Genomic DNA, 19,208 nt, shown 5'->3' on the forward strand with positions numbered 1-19,208 from the left:
GGTAAAGTGGAGGGTCAGCAAAAAAGAGGAGGATCCCCAACAAGATGGATTTGCACAACAGTCGCAGAAACAATGGACTCAAACGTCACCCCAATTGTGAGGGTAGTGCAGGACTGGGCAATGTTTCATTTCACTGTGTGTCGGAACCAACATGACACACATAACAGCAACAACATAACTACTCTGTGTGTAAATATGAATGTAGAAAAATTTTGGAGGGCCAAAGTTTTTTACAGTTATGTTGGGATAATATTAGGAGGATACACTCATATAAGTGAAATTTTCTGCAAGGTATTTTTATTGTCTCTACACTATAAAAAGAGAAAAATATACTAAACTCATGCATCTGTAAGCCCTTAGTCAAATGATATGTTCCCTCCACTTAAAACTGACTTGGTCCTTCATTTAGCACAGGTGTCTGTGTAAGAGAAAGCTGATCTTGCTACCCACTAGCCCATCTCAAATAGCACCCAGACAGAATTAGTAAGCTAGCTAGTTAACTAATTTGGTATCTGTCTGTCTCTCCCACAAGAATATAAGCACCATGAAGGTAGGATCTTTGTTTTTTTGTAACAGTATCCCCAGTGCCTCGAATATATAGTAGTTGCTCAATCAATATGTTAAATAGATTAAGAATGAGTAGACATGTGGACAATAGAACCATAGAAAAATTGAAACCATTAGCTCCCAAAGCATGTCACTCCAGAATTGACTAGAAGATGTATAATCAGGTGCATTTTGCTGAACAGAATTCTCCTTGGTGTTTACTTGGAGAAGCTACCTAAGATGTAGATGGGACATTAGCAGTTCCACTCATGGAACACCTGCTATGGACTGGATTCAACTGAGGGCTTTGCCTACAGTTCTGGATTGAAACGGGATTCTTTACAACTACTCTCTGAAGTAGCTATTAGCCCTATTTTATATGTGAGAAAAAGGAACCTCTGAGCAGAAACTAGTCAGCAGAGGTGCTGAAATGCAAATCTAGGTCTAATTTTAGGAGCCTAACTGAAGTGCCACTCCCCTAACTTAAATTACTACTGAGATCTGCTGAGCCCCACTGAATGCTGGAAAGTGGCACTGCCAGGGAACCTCACTTTGATAGTTAAGCACAGATCTACACAGGCAACAGGAGCAGCCAGGAGTTGGGAACCCAGATTATGTAGCCGCAGTTTTTCCATGACCTCTGGTCATTTGTTGGCACATGAGAACCTTGCCTTACCCAAGTCTGTATTCTTTTTTGCTTTGGTGTGGCACTATCATTTTCTAATGGTAGCATTCATGAATCAATCACCCGAAGATCTTGTCAAAGTGAAGACTCTTAGGCCCCGGGGCGTTCCCAGTTTCTGATTCCGTGGGTCTAGGAATGGACCTGAGAATTTGCATTCTTAACAAGTCCTCAGGTGATGCTGATGCCTACAGGTAGGTGGGGGTTGAGAAAATGATAAGGCATGCCAATTAACCTAGAAATGACCTCCTCTAGGCCTCTGTGGGGCAGCTGGTCTCAGGAGGAGGGGAGCAGAGAACTAACATCCTCCACTTCAACTCAGGGGTATCTCCAGAGAGAAGTCAAAAGCAATGGGCCTCGCTTGCTGTGATGTCCCTGCATTTAGCTACCCAACAAAGAAAGTTTCAGGACAAACTTTCCTGCAGGCTCTCTCTGGGGCCAATTACCTCTGGAGGCCGGATGAGAAACACTAACAATTAAAAGTGCCAGGGAGAGGCAGAGGCTGTTTGCACTCTAGTGAGGCTTTTCGCCACAGGGGAAATTAGGGAGCACCTGCCTGACAGGGATAATGAACAATCAGAAAGAAGGGCAGGTAGGCACTGTGGACCTGCTCCCTGTGGGAGGATGCTAAGGCCTGCTGTGCTTAGAAACTTGAACCTTGAAGAGGAATTCTCTGAACAGAAACAAAAATGTAGATGAATGTTAATTTCCCAGGAGGCTCTGTGGTTAAGCTGTCATTATAGAACCTCTGTGTGTGACTATGTGGCTTGGAGTAAGACAAGGTATCACTGAATGCGTAGAATGGCCATATGGTAGGAGGCCCATTTCCAGAAAGCCAACAATAAATAAACGGAAATACAATTCAAGAGATGCTGCTGGTTTCTGAGTGGCTTTTTTCTTTTTCTTTTTTTTTTTTTTTGTCAGTTGTCACAACTTATAAATATATTTTAAATGTGGCTTCATATATATATGTCCTGGTATGGCACTGTGAGTTAATGCACTGGACTGCAAGGTCAGTTTGAACAGCAATGTTGGCAGTTCAAGCTCACCAGTCACTACTTAGAAACCATATACCGAGTCACGATGAGTCAGAATCAAGTCAACAGCACTTAACAACAACATCATATATATGTCAAATCATAGATGATCCAAGTAGCCTTTCGGATTTAGAAGAGCCCACGTCATGAACAATGAGAACTAGCTCCCTTCAGGTGCTTTCTGGTCATCCTGAAGATAGGATATTTTAATTTTGTATCTCACAGAAAGCTCCTCTTGAAATGTGTCTGTGTTGTGTTGTTCTATTCTCAGGCAATTTCCACAGAATCACCCATGGGCAGTAGTCACCTGCTGACTATTCTACACTACTCTCAGACACGCATGGTTACTCATACAACATAAATTTACCGTGACACATTTTAATAGGATCTAGAGTAAGGCTCAGTGAAAAATGCTGCTTAAGTGGAGTGCAATCTAGAAATAAAATACCTGATGATCTGTGGAAAGCACCGGGCAAACACACTATAAAAGAAAGACAAATCCTACAAGGTACTCAGCTAGTGGATGACGTCAGAGCCACTGTCTGCAGGTCAGCTGCCAGACGGACTGTCCAGAAAAGGCAGTCAGGAGACCCAATAGCAGAAGAACTACTGAGTCTCAGTCAAGGGGCTGTTGTGATGTTGTAGTAAAACATGGAATTTGGAGGAATGAGACCTGAGCTTCAATCCCAACTCTTTGACTTTCTGGCCAATAGAAACAACGTTGGGCCAAGATACCATCTTTGGCAGTATCTAATAAAGACAGGGTAATAAGATATTCATTGCCAAGATATAATAGATGTAGCATTCCAAAGTGAGCTTTGAGTTGTGGTTGTTAGGTGTCATCAAGTCAGCTCCAACTCATGGTGACCCTATGCGCAACAGAAGGAAACACTGTCCGGTCCTGGGCCATCCTCAAAATCCAATCATTGCTACATTTGAGCCCATTGCTGCTGCCACCACCACATAGACCGAGCTTTGAGACCCCCACCCCCAAAATAGATGGCCAGCGACTATTTGTACAATTCTTGAACTTCTCACACTGAAGATATAACATGGGTAAAAAGAAAACTCAGAGGGGATTTCTCTGAAGAAAAGTGTGTTATAAGCACTCCAATACAACTACCAGGAGGAGTGGAGTATGCCTCATGCTTCACCTCAGGTCTAAAGATGGGCTTCCACAGGACCACTGAGTGAGGCTGGTCTGTATCCCCCACTAGTGGGATACAGCCAATGGAATCCCTGGAAAAAATACGTAAGACTAACATGGCCTCCAGCAGCAGAACAGAGGGATGCAGCTGAAATTAACTATAATCCCATGGCCTGTGAGAGAAAGGTACACATTTTCCATGGTCCATATCTGAGAAAGAAAGAGATGGCCTGCAAGTATCTAAATCATTTATAAGTGATCAGCTGGGGAGAAAAATGAAAATTCCCCCAAAATAATCTGTGTAGAGTGTGGATTGTCAAAAGGAGTATGCCAAGAAGAGAACAGCCAGTCATGGCCTGGGAAGGACACTCGAAGGTTCATTGATGGAGCCTGCAACGAATGCACAAGAGCATCCAAGAAAGACAAGTTAGAGTTAAACGCCTGCCAGGCCCAGAGAGCAGAGAGTCAATTTAGGAGAGTGTGTGGCACTGTGGATTAATGCTCTGGACTGCAAGTTCAGTTTGAACCATAAGGTCAGTGGTTCAAGCTCACCAGCTACTCCTTGGAAACCTTATACAGAACTGACTCGATGGAACCTAACAACAGACAAGTTAGGGCTTTCCTTTCCTCCACTCTCATCTCCTTCCTTCCCAGGCTCCCTGGTTCCCTGGCTCCTTCAACTGAAAGGCCCCACCAGGGGATAAGAAGTAGCTGTCACTTTAAGTAAGTGGGAAACTTTAGCTATTACCTTGACTGAATTACCTCAGTACAGAGTTTTTGTGTTTCTTAACTTAAATTGATATCCTATTTAAAAGTTACGAGTAAGAGTAATCAGAAAAGCCTTGGGACTGTCCAAGGTTTTATTTAGGAGAGAGGAGGAGAGAGGAGAAAACCTTCCCCACTGAGTTCAACCTGAAAAGAACAGGAAAAGACAAAGTAAAAAAAAAAAAAGCACCTTGATTCTGTGCATGAATTGTATTCAAAACAAATATCCAAGGAAAAAGTCATAAAAAAATGATGGCAATGCAGTATATAAAAATAATAATAATAGAATCATGCATATAGGGAAAAGCAGGTCACGCAGAAAGGATCAGGAATGGAAATAAACTCTCAGCTCTGGAAGTTAGAAGCAATGCCTTTAGATTTATGAAGAAAAATCATTTCTATCTAGAATTCTATGCTCAGGCAACTTAGTCAAGGCTGATAAGGAGATAAAAAACATTTTCCCGTGTTCAAGGTCTCAAGAAATTTACTTCCTATTCTTTTTTTCTATTCAGAAAGCTATGAAAAGGTGGTTTCCACCAAAATGTCAGAGATAACATGCATTAAAACAAAAGGGATCCAAATAGGGTGAATGGTGAATACAATCTCCAGGATAATGAGCCAGAATAGTTGCTTCTCAGCAGACCTGAAGAGAGCTGGAACAGGAGAGCTCCTGAAAGGCAGGGGCGGGGGACGCAGAACGGAACTGACGTATTTACCAGATGTAGTGGACCACTTTTCAAAGGATTTTCTCAATCCTGTCAAATAAATGAGTGAGTAGTACAAAGAAAACTAAATTCATGAAAAAGGAACCCAAATGTTAACTCCAGGAAAAAACACTATATACAAGATGACCACTGGGATAATAACAATATTCATCATTAGTACAAGGTTCCTGGTGGTACAAGCAGTCTGCACCGACTACAGACCTTTGTGGTTGTTAATGCCACCACAACGGCCCTATAGAGGGTTTCCCAGGCTTTACTTTACATCCTCCAGGGAACAGAAAGCCTCATCTTTCTCCTACTGAGCGACTGGTGGCTCGAACCAGGGACCTTATGGTTCACAGTCCAGTGTTTATCATATGGAGCCACTATACTCCCCGCCTATAAGCATGAAGGTGGGCTTTTTAAACCCACCCAGATGTACCAGAGAGGAGAGGCCTAGCGCTCTGCTTCCCTAACAATGACAGTCAGACAAACAGACAAAAGACACTGTAGCGCAGTTCTACTCCGGAACACATGGGCACGCCAGGAGTCACAATCGACTTGAGAAGGACAGGTTCTAACTGTGTACTAGGTAGTGTTCTAGCACTAAATTGGTCAGGTCTCTTCAGATCTTCAGAAAAACCCCTGACAGTTCTTATAGGCATGATTTTTACTGATGGGAAAAGCAAGGCGGAGTGAGGGTAATGGTTTGAACATCATGCAGCTAGTAAATATCACAGCCCAGATATGAACCAGACAGTGTGATCCAAAATTCCTGCTCTGCTGTACTCGTGGATTCCCACATGGCTCAACATGAATGGCATGCCCTTGACTGCCAATAATACGTACACACTGGGTACTGATCTAATGTGAAATTCTGACCTAATCACATATTGAGAGAATGAGGCAGCTTGTTGGGGGTGAGAGGGGCAGTAATAATATTTCTAAATCCTCATCTTCCCTAGTAGAAAGTCAATATGAAATGGTTACAAGTGAGGAGAAAGCATCACTCTATAGTACATACACGTATTATTCAAAACACGAGTAAATAACGAAGTAACAGAAGAAACATCTATCAGAATTCTGAGCAGCAAACTGGATTTAGGGGTAGAGAACGGAGAAGCACAATAAGGCTCTCTTTCTGTCTTAACCTTGAAGTTAATTTTTTTGTAGTTTTTTAAAAATTCATTTTAAACAAAAATTATAAATGCTGGGGTGAGGGGAGGTGAGGAAAGATGTCATGTAAAACTAAAGGGGCTATCTGAAAGCTTGTGTAGGAACTAGGACCACCGCATAGATGGGGCAGAGGCATCAAGGAAAAGCTCTGCCAGGCCTTCTCCTAAGTAGCCCTTGGGCTTTGGGATGCAGCATCCAGGCCGCCGTACCTTCCACACCAAACACGTCTCCACAGTGAGAGCAGAAGAAGTGCTCTGGGTGCCAGGTTTGATCCATCGCCGTCAGCACTTTCTGGAAAAGGAGTAGGCAGGGATCAGCAGGCTGCAGTGCTGCACACACACACACACACACACCAGTTCTGCCTAAGTGACTAGAGACCCCGAGACCCCGGGAGAGCGGCTGGGGAGCAGAGCTATACTCACGTCCAGGATGGGAGCAGCACAGTAGGCACAGCGTGGAGAGAAAAGCTGGTGGTAGTCCTGGGGGCAGTAAGCCATGCCGCTCCGCTCAAAGAAGGGGCGAGCTCCGATCTCTTCTTTGCAGTGAGTGCAGAGGAAGTGCTCTGGGTGCCAGGATTGCCCAAGAGCATGGATCACCTGGGGGATGAAGGAAAGCGAGGCCTGGTCCATGCTCCAGGGCATGCAAGTTCCATAACCTCACAAGGTGGTCCATGGAAATGACCCGTCCTAGGAATGCTGAGATCTACACCTCAGTTCTACCTAAGGCTGTCCCTGTCCATGCTTTGTGCATGGCCAAAGGATGCCCAATTTCCTGACTGATCATGTGGGCAAAAAGTCTATGACTGTTCATGACTGATCTATCTCCTCAGAGGGTGGTAGACACAACACAGAACATGGTGGTGATAGGCCAAAAACCCCTGGAAAAGAAAACAGTCAACTGGTCTGAATACCTCATCTCAAGCCCCATGCTGAGTCACGACTCAAGACCCGTTATCACAGCTTTGGTAAGGATGAGGCAGAGCAGAAGTCTGGATTTATGATTTGTAACTGTGTTCATCTAAAAATGGTAATTAATCAACTTGGGAATGTTTGAACAGAAAGAATCATAAGAGAGTTATTCTCAATGGAGGCAGTGCACAAAACAGTGTAAGAGCTCATGCATGGGCATCAGACTCTCATGGGTTCAAATTTCATCTCTGCTTCGTTCTAGATCTTAAGCCAGTGAAATCTCTGGACCCTCTGTGTCCTTATGTTTACAAAAGGAACAATAAATAGTAGCGTCCCCTCTGAAGTGCTGACATGACCACTGAACGAGGGGGTGCTTGTAAAGCATGCAGCTATGCACAGAGCTTTGTTGGTGACTGGCAATGATTAGCTGTTACTAAAATGGTCACCTGTTTCCATGAAGATTGCAGCCAAGAAAGCCCCACAGTACAGCAGTTCAACTCTATATAAATGGGGTCCCCAGGAGTCAGAACAAGCTCAATGATAACTAACAACTGAAATAGCTCTGAATATAAGGAGAACGAGACATACATACACACAGACACAGACCCTCATCGTGGCCCTGCCCACCTTTCCAGCAATCGGTTTCTGGCAGGAAGCACAATGGCCCTTGGGCACTGTAGCGATTCCAAGGTCCTGCAAGTCCTGCTCCAAACCGCCCAGCATGGAGTCCAGGGAGGCCTGGTGATCCTGCTGGTCCAGTAAGGGCTTCTTGCCCACATCTGCTTTCACATCAACCTGAAACCAAGGAAAGAACTGTGAACAGGACCTGCCTCGTGTACCTTTACCCTCACGGGCATCTTCTACATGACTCAGATAAGCTCACCTTCACAGTACAGTGATTTAGATTTTCCCCTAATCCCCTCCTCCAAGGCACTAGAAGAATCCAACATTTTAACTCCAACAGAAATGCTTTCATCATCCTTTCATATAACTTCCTCAGGTTGAAGAAAATCTGACTAGTGTTCCTCTAATCTTGGAAATCTTTTCTGACTGTAGAAAATTGACCCTCTGCCGCTGATACCCTTTCTGGCTTTTATGATCAAAGCTAGTCCTATCATCCTTTTAGTCACTTACTCTGCAATATTTAGTGAGCACCTATTGTTGGTGTTGGGTGCCGTTGAGTCGGCTCTGACTCCTAGTGACTCTATAGATAACGCGGTCTGGTCCTGAGCCAGCCATATTTTAGTCTATTGTTTAGGCTACTGGGTCAGTCCATCTCATTGAGAACATCCCTTATTTTCACTGACATGGTATCCTTTTCTAGTAACTTGTCTTTCCTGATGATGTGTACAAAAACAGTCATTCAAAAAGCCAACGTCTTGCCATCCTTGCTTCTAAGACTGATAATGAGTAACTAGGTTGTGTCAGTTACTGCTGTGGCATTGGGTATAGACTGATGCACAACACTCATGAAGCAACAGCCAAGAAGCCAAATGATGTATTGCATTAGGCAAATCTGCTGCACAAGACCTCTTTAAAGTGTTAGAGAAAAGATCCACTTTGAGGACTAAGGTGTCCCTAACCCAAGCCATGGTATTTTCAATAGACTCATATGCATGTGAAAGTTGGACAACGAATAAGGAAGACTGTAGAAGAATTATGTACTTGAGTTTTAGTGTTGGAGAATAGTATTAAAAATACCAAGGAAAGATAGAAGAGTAAACAAATCTGTGTTAGAACAAATACAGCCAGAATGTTCCTTAGTAGCCAAGATAGCAAGACTTCATCTCTCATACATTGGACATGTTATCAGGAGGGACTAGTCCCTGGAGAAGGACATCATGCTAGGTAAAGTGGAAGGTCAGCCAAAAAGAGGAAGACCCCTAAGGAGAAGGTTTGGCACAGAGGCAGCAGTAGTTGGCTCAAGCTTAACAATAATCGTAAGGATGATACAGGACCTGGTAGTGTTTTGTTCTGTTGTGCATAGGACCAACTCGATAGCACCCAACAACAACAATGCATAAAAAGGAGTGAGTTTCTACCCTCACCGAATTTACGTTCTATGGAGTGACGGACAATAAACAATTCCACATACGATTTACTATCAGGAAGAGATGAGTTATAATTTGTAGATGGAAACACAAGTGACGGAGGGTAGGCTGGTGGGGAAGCACGAATGTTGACGGGGGTGATAAGAAACGGTTTCTGGCGGAGGTGATGTCTGAGCAGATATCAGAAGGATATACTTTGGACCCATAAATATTGATAGATATTTACAAGAAGAGCACTCCAAAGGGAGGGGTGGAGGGAAGGTCTTGAGGAAACAACTTCGCACATTGGAAGCAAAGTAAAGTAGAATGCCAGCAGAGGGGAGTGAGATGGCATGCCGCAGGAGGACACAATGGAGAGAGAAGAAAAGTCCCTGTGGGCCTTTATGATTCCAGGGTGATGGGAGCCGTTGGAGTGTCTCAAACCTAAGAGAGAAGGAATCTTCCTTAGAAGACCCTTGTGGTAGCTGAGTGTGGAATTAATTAAGAGCACACAAGCAAGAAAGGAAACGTAGAGACCAGGAGGGGGTCTCAGGGGTAAGTGATAAGGGGAAAGTGGTGGGATAAACCTTGCTGATGGGTTGGATTTATTTAAGCCAAATTCCAAAAGAGTTATGATAATGCATCCAGAGGAAAAGTCTCAAATTATACACACACACTACAGAGATGCCTAGTTTATCTGTCATCACCTCAGGCCTGAGTCTGGCTCTCCCCACTCCTTTCCATCTGAGTCATGGCTCCCATCTACCTAACACTGGGCTTCACATTTGCAATGGTCAGACATGCGTTCTAAGTCTCCCATCCACTGCCCTCACTTGGCCTTTCCAATCATATCTTTTATTACTCAGCAACAGGCCTCAGTCCTGGTGTACTGCTGTAGGATAAAGCACAGGACCACAAGGTCGGATTGAACCACAAAGTCAACAGTTCAAACTCACCAGTCGTGCCTTGGAAACTCTATACTGGGTCGCTATGGGTCAGAACCACCAACTGGATGGCACTTACCAACAACAACAAGCATCCTGAGTGTGATCTGTTACTGTCTGCCTTCAGGCCTCTCCTGATCCTAATTTACTACATGAACTAACCTCACATCATCTCATTAATCCAAAATGTGCACTTCCCTTCAGGAAATGTTCATCATCTGACAAAGTTCCTTCCTCTCTTTTATAATGTCAGTTAGCATTCAAGAGGTTAATGCCTGAAAGCCTAATGTCTGAAAGGCATGACAGGATGACTGATACTACCCTCCCAAAGCCCCAAAGCCACAGCCATCCAGTGAACGCTGACGCAGAGCAATCCTGCACAACAGAGAAAAACTGTTTCCTGTGGTTTCTGAGGTTGTCACTCTTTACAGTCTCATCTTTCTCCCTCAGAACAGCTGGTGGGTTCCAACTGCTGTCCCTGCAGTTAACAGCTCCATGTGTAACCCACTATACCACCAGGGCACCTAGCACCAATATCAAGTATGAAAAATAAAACAAGAATAAAATTTACCTAAAAGCAGAGTCCTGGTGTGCTGCTGTAGGATCAGCACTAGACTGCTAACGACAAGGTGAGCGGTTCAAACCCACCCCCTGCTCCTTGGAAACCCTATCTAGGGTCACTATGAGTGGAAACCAACTCGACAGCACTTAACAAGATGGCTACAGTATATTTACTACATAGTTGAGTTGTTGTTACGTACCATCGAGTCAGTTCCGACTCATAGGGTTTCTGAGGCTGTAAATCTTTACAGGAGCAGAAAGCCTCATCTTTTCTCCAGAGGAGCATCTGGTAGATTGACTTCTGACCTTAGCAGCCTAACACATAGCCCACTGCCCCACCAAGGCTCCTTACAACTATAAATATACGTATACAAATATCTGTGTCTCTATTGGCTTGTATATTCCAGATAGAAGCCCTGGGTGCAATGATGAAACGTTTAGCTGTTAATCATAAAGTTGGTGACTCAAGCCTACCAAAGGTTACCCAGAATACAACACCTGCTGATCTGCTCTTGTTGTTACATGCCCTTGAGTCAATATCGACTCATAGGGACCCTGTATAGCATTTCCAAGGAGCAGCTCGTGGGTTTGAACTGCCGACCTTGTGGTTTCTAATCCAGTGCTGATCCACAGCACCATGGCAGGAGTCCCCTGTAAAGGTTTCAGACTGAGACAATCTGTGTGCAGTTCCACTCCGTGTGGACTTTTGCTGTGGGTCAGAATCAATTTGATGGCACATAACATCATTTTGGACTTTTGATTCTTATACAATGTGAATGTATGGCCTATCAAAAAAACAGATATTTTTCATTATAAATTTCAATAAGCCAAAACAGATGCTAAATCAATTTGAAAGTGATCTTACAGGATACGCAAGGGACTGCTAACCTCGAGGTTGGCAGTTCAAACCCACCAGCCATTCTGCAGGAGAAAGATGAGGTTGTTCCCATAAAGACAGAACCTTAAACACCCTATGTGGAGCTGCTATGGGTCAGTTTGGGGGTTTTCAGTTCTAGAGTAAAAAGAGCCGATCCAGCTAGTTTATTGTAGACATCAAAGAACATCGGTCATGAATGCAAACATGCTTGTGCTGTGTGTCCACCTGTCCCTGCACTAGAGGTGGAGGTGTCGGTGCCAGGCTCTGTGCTGAACATGCATAGTCACAGATGAGCCATATAGCTAAGGTCCCTTCCCTTCCCAATCACCCAGATTTACACACGGCCTTGAAATTAGATCATAGTCACTTCAGATGTGTATATCAAACCTTCCAAGCTAGGCCATATTTCCTGTCAGAAAACCTAAATTCTACTTACCTGACTTACATGCCCTACCAGGCCTCAACAACAAGAACACCGGGCCATTGGAGCTTGTAGGGTGAGAACACTGTGGGGTTTAAGATGCCTCACCCTTTCAGAGCCACCCTTGGGTCGCCCCTTGCTGTCTTAGCATGCCCACTGCTCTCCTCCAGCCTGCTCAGGTAGGTCTCTCTAGCAGCCCTTCCACACTGTACCTGGGCTTCCTTCGTAGCCTCGGCCCTCAGGACTCACTGCAACTACCAGGACCTCTCCGCTTCCATCTGTATACATCCAAACCCTACCCTTCCTTCAGAGTCTATCCCAAATGCCATCCCACCTCTCTGAAAAAAACCTCCATGACCCCTCTGCATCCCTAATGTTTGTTCCCTATGTTTTAGCAAACTGCTTGCCTTTTATTCTACACGTTACAGAAGTGTGCACCTTGCGTTAACAATCACACCCAACACCCACAGCTCCTTGAGATTATGGCCTGCATCATGTGGCCTTTTGTGTCTAGATCATCACAGCACAAAGTGAAGCTCATCCAGTGTCTGGGAAGCTGAATGACCACATAAAAGAGTTCCTAAAGGAGTCAGGCAGAACTGAGTTCCCTAAAGAGAAACCACTGTTGTTCTGGCCTCTGGAGGCTTTATCATAGTAATACACTCACCTTGGCCTGCATTTCACACAGGTGGGCCATGAGCTCATCCAACTGAGCGGCTGCTGATGTTTTAGGAGGTGGTGTTAATTTCTTTGGCTCTTGGATCTCACTATGGGGAAAAACAAAAACAAAAGTATACCCAAACATTTCATTCAAATGCCAAGTCACACATAAAATACTAAAAAAATTGCTTTGACCCCCTTAGATACTGAGTGTAAAAGCAGGGACATGGGGTATTTAAAAAATGGGTACTAGACTAAACATGAGCGCTGGAAGCATCACAAACAAGGTCAGCAGTTTGAATCCAAGCGGGAGAGATGAGGCTTTCTGCTCCGATAATTTTCAGCCTCGGAAACTCTATACAGGGTCGCTATGGGTCAGGACCGTCTCCACAGTACACAGCAGCAATTGTACTAGACTCAAAATCTGAACAATGCTTCTCTCTGTCTTTTGTCTCCATCTCTTCCTGTGGTCATGCCAAAAACTGGTATTATTCTCCTGCATATAAAGGAAAAGAATGGCCCTGGAATTGGGAGGTCTTTCTTCCCCAACAGGTAGGACATGAAGAGACACAGAGCTTGAACAACCAGGACACAAAAAGATAAAGAGCACAGAGCTTTAAGACCTGCGGTGGTGGCGGCGGTGGTGGCTATGTGCCATGGAGCCCATTCCGACTCCTAGCTACCCTGCATAGGGTTTCTGAGGCTGTAAATCTTTACAGGAGCAGAAAGCTGTGGAATGGCTGATAGTATCAAACTGCTGACCTTGACGGTAGCAGCCCATTTCATTTTTTGGTGGGTTTTTGTTGTTGTTGTTGTTGTTGTTAAGGATTATGTCTTCTCTCAACTACAGTCAGATTAAAGACAAAAGATCAGCATCAGCAACCTAAGGAACCCTGGGCCAAATTCGGCCACGCCCACTCATTTGCATGTTAGCTACAACTGCTTCTGTGTAGTTGAGTTGTTTCAACAGGCACCCAAAGGCCCACAAAGCTTACAATGCCTACTGTCTAGTATTGTCAAAAGTTTGCAGAAAATTTTGCAAACCCACAATATATAAGATTTCAATAATGTGCATGATGCTGATTTCATATCTCTCTATGTATTGTGTGTAAGGAGTCCTGGTATGGCACTGGAGAATACTGCACTGGACTGCAAGGTCAGTCTGAACTGCAAGGCTAGCAGTTTAAACCCACCAGCTTGCTCCTCGGAAACTCCATACAAGGTCGCTATGAGTAGGTGCTGATTCCACGGCACTTAATGGCAATAACAACAAATATTGTGAGTAAAGTATTGATAAATAAAACTTTGGATCTAAAACACAGACTACAGATTCTATTCAGATACCTGTGCAATCTATTCAGATACATGGAGCAAAGATTCGCCATGTCGGAAGACACAAAATAAATCTTAATAAATTCTTAGCTAGCAGCAAATAAGTATGTAAATTAACCATTTAAAAAAAAATCTAGCCACTGGGGGAAAAAAACAAAGCACTTCTAAAGTCTTGGTGTGGCACTGTAGGATAAGCAGTGGATTGCTAACTACAAGATCAGCAGCTCAAACCCACTAGACATTCTTCAAAAACACTACACAGGGCTGCTATGCATTGGAGCCGACTCAACAGCACTTAACAACAACAACAAAATAATTCTTGGAATTGAAAAAAAAATTGTTTTTAACTTCAACTGACTTCAGACACTTTAGAAATAACAATGAGAACATACACAAACACCTCAGAGTTGAAGACAATGTGTCATTAAAAGAAAATACGTAAACAGTCCTAAGTGCAATTATTGAAAAACAAGAAAGACCAAATATAAATAAAGCATTCAACTCAAGAATATGAAAAAGAAAATGAAAAACTAGTATAATTGTTTTTGTTAAGTGGTGTTGAGTTACTTCCAACTCATTCATAGTGACCCTGTATAGGGTTTCCAAGATTGGGAATCTTTACAGAGCAGAAACCGCATCTTTCTCCTAAGGAGTAACAGGTGGGCTTGAACTGCTGACCTTGTGTCTTGCAGTCCACTGTTTATTCTATAGAGACATTGTGTTCCCTAACATCATTAAATGTAAGAAATAAAAGCATAAATTAATGAAATTCAAAACAAACAAAAACTGACATTTTACAAACTCTTATTGTTGTTGTTCGGTGCCAACAAGTCGGTACCGACTTATAGTGGCCTTACGTACAACAGAACGAAACAGTGCTGGGTCCTGTCCAAGCTCACCCAACCTCACAACTGCTGTGATGCTTGAGCCCGTTGTTGCTGCCACTGGGCTAATTCATCTAATTAGGGGCCTCCTTCTTTTTCACTGACCCTCCACTTTATCAGGCATGATATCCTTTCCTTCTCCAGGGACTGGTCCCTCCTGATAATATATCCAAAGTTTGTTGATCCTCGCTTCTAAGAAGCACTCTGGCTGTACTTCTTCCAACAGAGATTTGCTTGTTCTTTTGGTGGTCCATAGTACTTTTAATATTCTCCTTTAACACCATAACTCAAATGCATCCATTCTTCTATTGTCTTCTTTAGTCGCTGTCCAACTTTCACATGCATGAGGCTATTTAAAATACCATAGCTTGAGTCGGGCGCACCTTAATCTTCAAATTGACATCTTTGCTCTTGAATGCTTTAAAGAGACAGTGTGTACATCCTCGAGTAGGGCAGAGGCCAAGGGACCACATGGCTGAGAGGCTGAACACAAGAGTGAGGCATGACTGTAGTATGGCAGACGAGGTGGTCCAGACTGGAGAACTGTTGTGTTCTGAGTTGCTTTTCATCCTAAATTGTACCCTCTTCACTTCCCTAATAAACCCCATCATCGTTTCCATGGATGAACTGCCAACATGCCACTCTCAACATTTCAATTTCAATGTTTAGACTACATGGTAACCATGATGATCCCACAGAGCAGACGTGCTCTGTGCCCTGGATGTTGTACAGGATTGATAAACGTCTTTGGACTTTCAATGTCTGTGGAGAAGACAGATATCAGTCCAGTTTTGTTTCATAAAGGAAGTTCAAAGGTTTGTTATACAGAGTAAGTTCCATTCCAGATGAAAGGGTCTATCAAATGTTCATCAACAAAAAAGTAACAATGTTGAGACCAAGAAAAAGAGAAAGAGAGAGAGAGAGAGATAGGGTGCAGCAGATTTGCCCAATAACACCTGTCATTTGATTTCTTGACTGCTGCTTCCATGAGTGTTGATGGTTGACCTGGGCAAGATGAAGTCTTAGACAACTTCAATCTTCGCTCCATTTATCATGATATTATTTACTGGTCCAGTGGTGGGGATTTTTTTCTTTACACTGAGGCGCAACCCATACCGAAGGCTGTGGTCTTTGATCTTCATCAATAAGTATAAACGCTTAGTATATAGAAAATCACACAATTCATTTTATGAGTCTAGCAGAAACTTGATACTAAAACTGGACAAAGAAAGACAAAACAGATGTGTGTGGAAAGTTTATTTTATCTGAGATTAGCACTGCCACTCCTGTTCACTTTTTATTGCAATTAGCTTGGTATATTTTTCCCCATCCTTTCACTTTTAATCTGTTTCTGTCTCTGTGTGTGAGATGTGTCTCTTGCAGACAGCGTATTGAAGGATCTTGTTTTCTTATCCACTCTGCTACCCTCCGTCTCTTAACAGGTGCATTCAATCCATTTACGTTCAGTGTAATTATCGATTGTTGTTGTTGTTAAGTGCCATCGAGTCAGTTCCGACCCATAGCGACCCTGTACAGGGTTTCCGAGGGTGTAAATCCTTACGGGAGTAGAAAGCCTCATCTTTCTCCCGCGGAACGGCTGGTAGTTTCGAACCGCTGACCTTGATAGGTATTGATTATTTGTTGTCATTATATTTGTTTTTTTGTGGTGTTGTTGCTTCTTTGTTCTGTTTGTCTTTCTCTATTGAATTCATGATTTGTGTGTACTTTCTTGTATGTTTCCTCATAGTTTTAATGTTTTCATATTCTTGGATTCTCATTCTCTTGGTATGCTGTGAAGTGTTGATTTTCTTTGAGGTTGCCTTATGGTCCATTGACTTCTCTGTCCATTTAGTGCAGTCTATTTTATCCTGTAATCTACCTGATCTTGTCGTTGTCTGGATCTCTGATCCTCCGTGTTCCCCTTCTTTTGCATTGTACTTGTTTAGATCATGTATGGAAAGTTTAAATAAAAACAACAGAAATGTGTTTTAAGAAATTATACATCATAGCTAGGTAAGTGTTTACTCTAGACATCCAAGGGTAGTTCAATATTAATTAGGGAAAGGATGTAATTCATTATACTATCAAGTAAGAAAAAAGCTTTCTAAATAAAGAAAGTTTAGATAGGGCTGAAAACTCAGTTGAAACCAAATTCAACCACCCTTACTGAAGGTGTTGAAGATCTCGGGAAAAAAGATAAATGTCACAACTTGATAAAAGGTATGCAAAAGAAATCTGTAGCAAGTCTCATATTTGATAATCAAATATTAAACACATTTCTAAATAGGAAATGAGAAGGACAAGGATTCTATCAATGCTAGTCTTCAACATTATTCCAGAAAACAATATCAAATGCATTTTTTATCACACACATACATGGTGGTGGTGGTGTTGCTGGTAGTGGTATGCTGTGTAGTCGGCTCCGACTCATAGCAACCCTATATAGGGTTTTTGAAACTGTAAATCTTTACAGGAGCAGAAAGCTTCATCTTTCTCCTGCATAACAGCTGGTAGTTTTGAACTGCTGACCTTGAAGTTAGCAGCCCAACTTGTAACCACTATGCTACCAGAGCTCCTTATACACACATACACAGAGCCAAAAATAAAACCAAATATTCTAAACCTTTCCGTAAATATATTTCAAAACAAAAAATGCAGCCTTTCTACTTCACTTCTTTTTATGTATTTACCAGCTAGGGAAAAGGGAAAAGGAAACTGGGTATCTTGCTATCTTAAGAACAATTTTTTAAGAAGACTGTTTTTGGGGGTATATGTTCCACTACTGACATAACATATTTTTGAGCATTTAACTACCAGAAAAAAGGTAGAAAATGAGATACCTTCTTCTTTTAAGATAAAAGACTTAGTCTTTTAGGTGAAGCATGGTCCTCTGGCACAGCCAAGATATTATTAACTTTTTAATTTGGGAACAAATATGGCCAGACATGCACGGTTCCAAGAAGTCCTGACTCGGGCATCAAATGAAAGGTGGGAAGTCCCACCCCCCACTGCTCCACAGGATAAAGATGTGGCAGTTGGCTTCCGTGAAGACTTGTTAAGTGCCGTTGTTTCCGACCCATAGAGACCCTGTACAGGGTTTCCGAGGCTGTAAATCTTTATGGGAGCATAACGCCTCATCTTTCTCCCGCGGAACAGCTGGTAGTTTCGAACTGCTGGCCTTAAGGTTCGCAGCCCAATTCGTAACCACTACACTACCAGAGCTCTGTCCTATAGGGTCCCTATGAGACAGACTAAAAGGGAGACGGATTCCAAGTATCCTGGGACAAAGGAGTTCTCCCTCATGTTTTGCAGGTACAATTCGTTAGTCACTGCTGCCCTGGGCAGGTGTCACAGAAATACAAAAGGCAGCCCATTCTGTGGCCCCAGGCTGTAGTGTAGTTTGCTGTTGTTGTTGTTGTTAGGTGCCGTCAAGTCGGTTCCAACTCATAGCGACCCTATGCACAACAGAACAACACATTGCTTGGTCCTGTGCCATCCTCAACATTTTTGTTAAACTTGAGCCCATTGCTGATGCCACTGTGCCAATCCATCTTGTTGGGGGTCTTCCTCTATTTTGCTGACCCACCACTTCACAACTTCAATTTTTTCTCCATTTATCATGATGTTATTTATTGGTCCCGTGGTAAGGATTTTTCTTTTATTTACAATGAGGTGCAATCAATACTGAAGGCTATAGTCTTTGATCTTCAACAGTATTTTAAGTTGTCTTCACTTCCAGCAAGCAACGTTGTATTATCTGCATATCGCAAGTTGTTAATGTAGTTTGCTGCCTGAGCCTAACACCCTGTCTATCTCCCAGCTGGGACACAGTCAGGCTTATTCAAAGAGCTCTCACTGGGTTCCAAACCAAAGTCCTGTTGTTTCTGCTGTTGCTCAGTGCTGTGGAGTTGTTTCCGACTCATAGCAACTCTGTATATGGTTTCCAGGAGTGGCCGGGGAGTTTGAAGTGCCAACCTTTTGGTTCACACTGACCTTGCAGTTTAGTGCTTATCCTACAGTGCCACACCTAATGCAGTTATAGAGATAATTAGATCATTGCCATGAGACCCAATGAGAGACAGTGAAGAGTTAATGATCACATAGTTAAGTGCCCACTAGAGGAAATGCCCCTGAAAAGAGAGGAAGCTCCAATCAGAGATCCTTTGAATTGTCTCTGACTTTTTGAAGATGGTGAAAGTGTTATGCTCTGTCATCAGCAACAACTGAGTTCATCACTCAGACATTTCGACAATATGAATCACAAGAGATGCATCAAAGAAGCCGTACTTCTCAATGAACAGATTCCATTGTGCAACTCTGCTAGACTCTCTCCAGCCCCCATTCAAAGCTCTGTAATATTTTTATGAGCTGTTCATCTCTGTTCTCACAAAAATGATTGTATTTGTTCACGCACATGGTATAATTCTACATTGGTATTTGTGGGGTGGCACTGCAGATAAACAGTAGACCACAAGGTTGGTTTGAACTGCAAGAAAGGAGGTTCAAACTCACCAGCTGCTCCTTGGAAACCCTA

At 43.0% G+C, this 19,208-nt stretch overlaps 1 protein-coding gene across 1 annotated transcript in view; it reads right to left on the reverse strand.

Moving 5' to 3' along the window:
* Positions 1 to 19,208, reverse strand: part of LPXN (leupaxin) — a 52,871-nt gene that overhangs the window by 10,879 nt on the left and 22,784 nt on the right. The window contains exons 4-7 of the mRNA XM_006875764.1: positions 12,466 to 12,565; positions 7,593 to 7,760; positions 6,480 to 6,653; positions 6,267 to 6,348 (exon numbers count right to left, since the gene is read on the reverse strand). Of these exons, the coding sequence (XP_006875826.1) occupies positions 6,267 to 6,348; positions 6,480 to 6,653; positions 7,593 to 7,760; positions 12,466 to 12,565 (524 nt within the window). The remainder of the gene's footprint in view (positions 1 to 6,266; positions 6,349 to 6,479; positions 6,654 to 7,592; positions 7,761 to 12,465; positions 12,566 to 19,208) is intronic.

This window comes from Chrysochloris asiatica, unplaced genomic scaffold (genome assembly GCF_000296735.1).
Source record: "Chrysochloris asiatica unplaced genomic scaffold, ChrAsi1.0 scaffold00339, whole genome shotgun sequence".
Lineage (NCBI taxonomy): Eukaryota > Metazoa > Chordata > Mammalia > Afrosoricida > Chrysochloridae > Chrysochloris > Chrysochloris asiatica.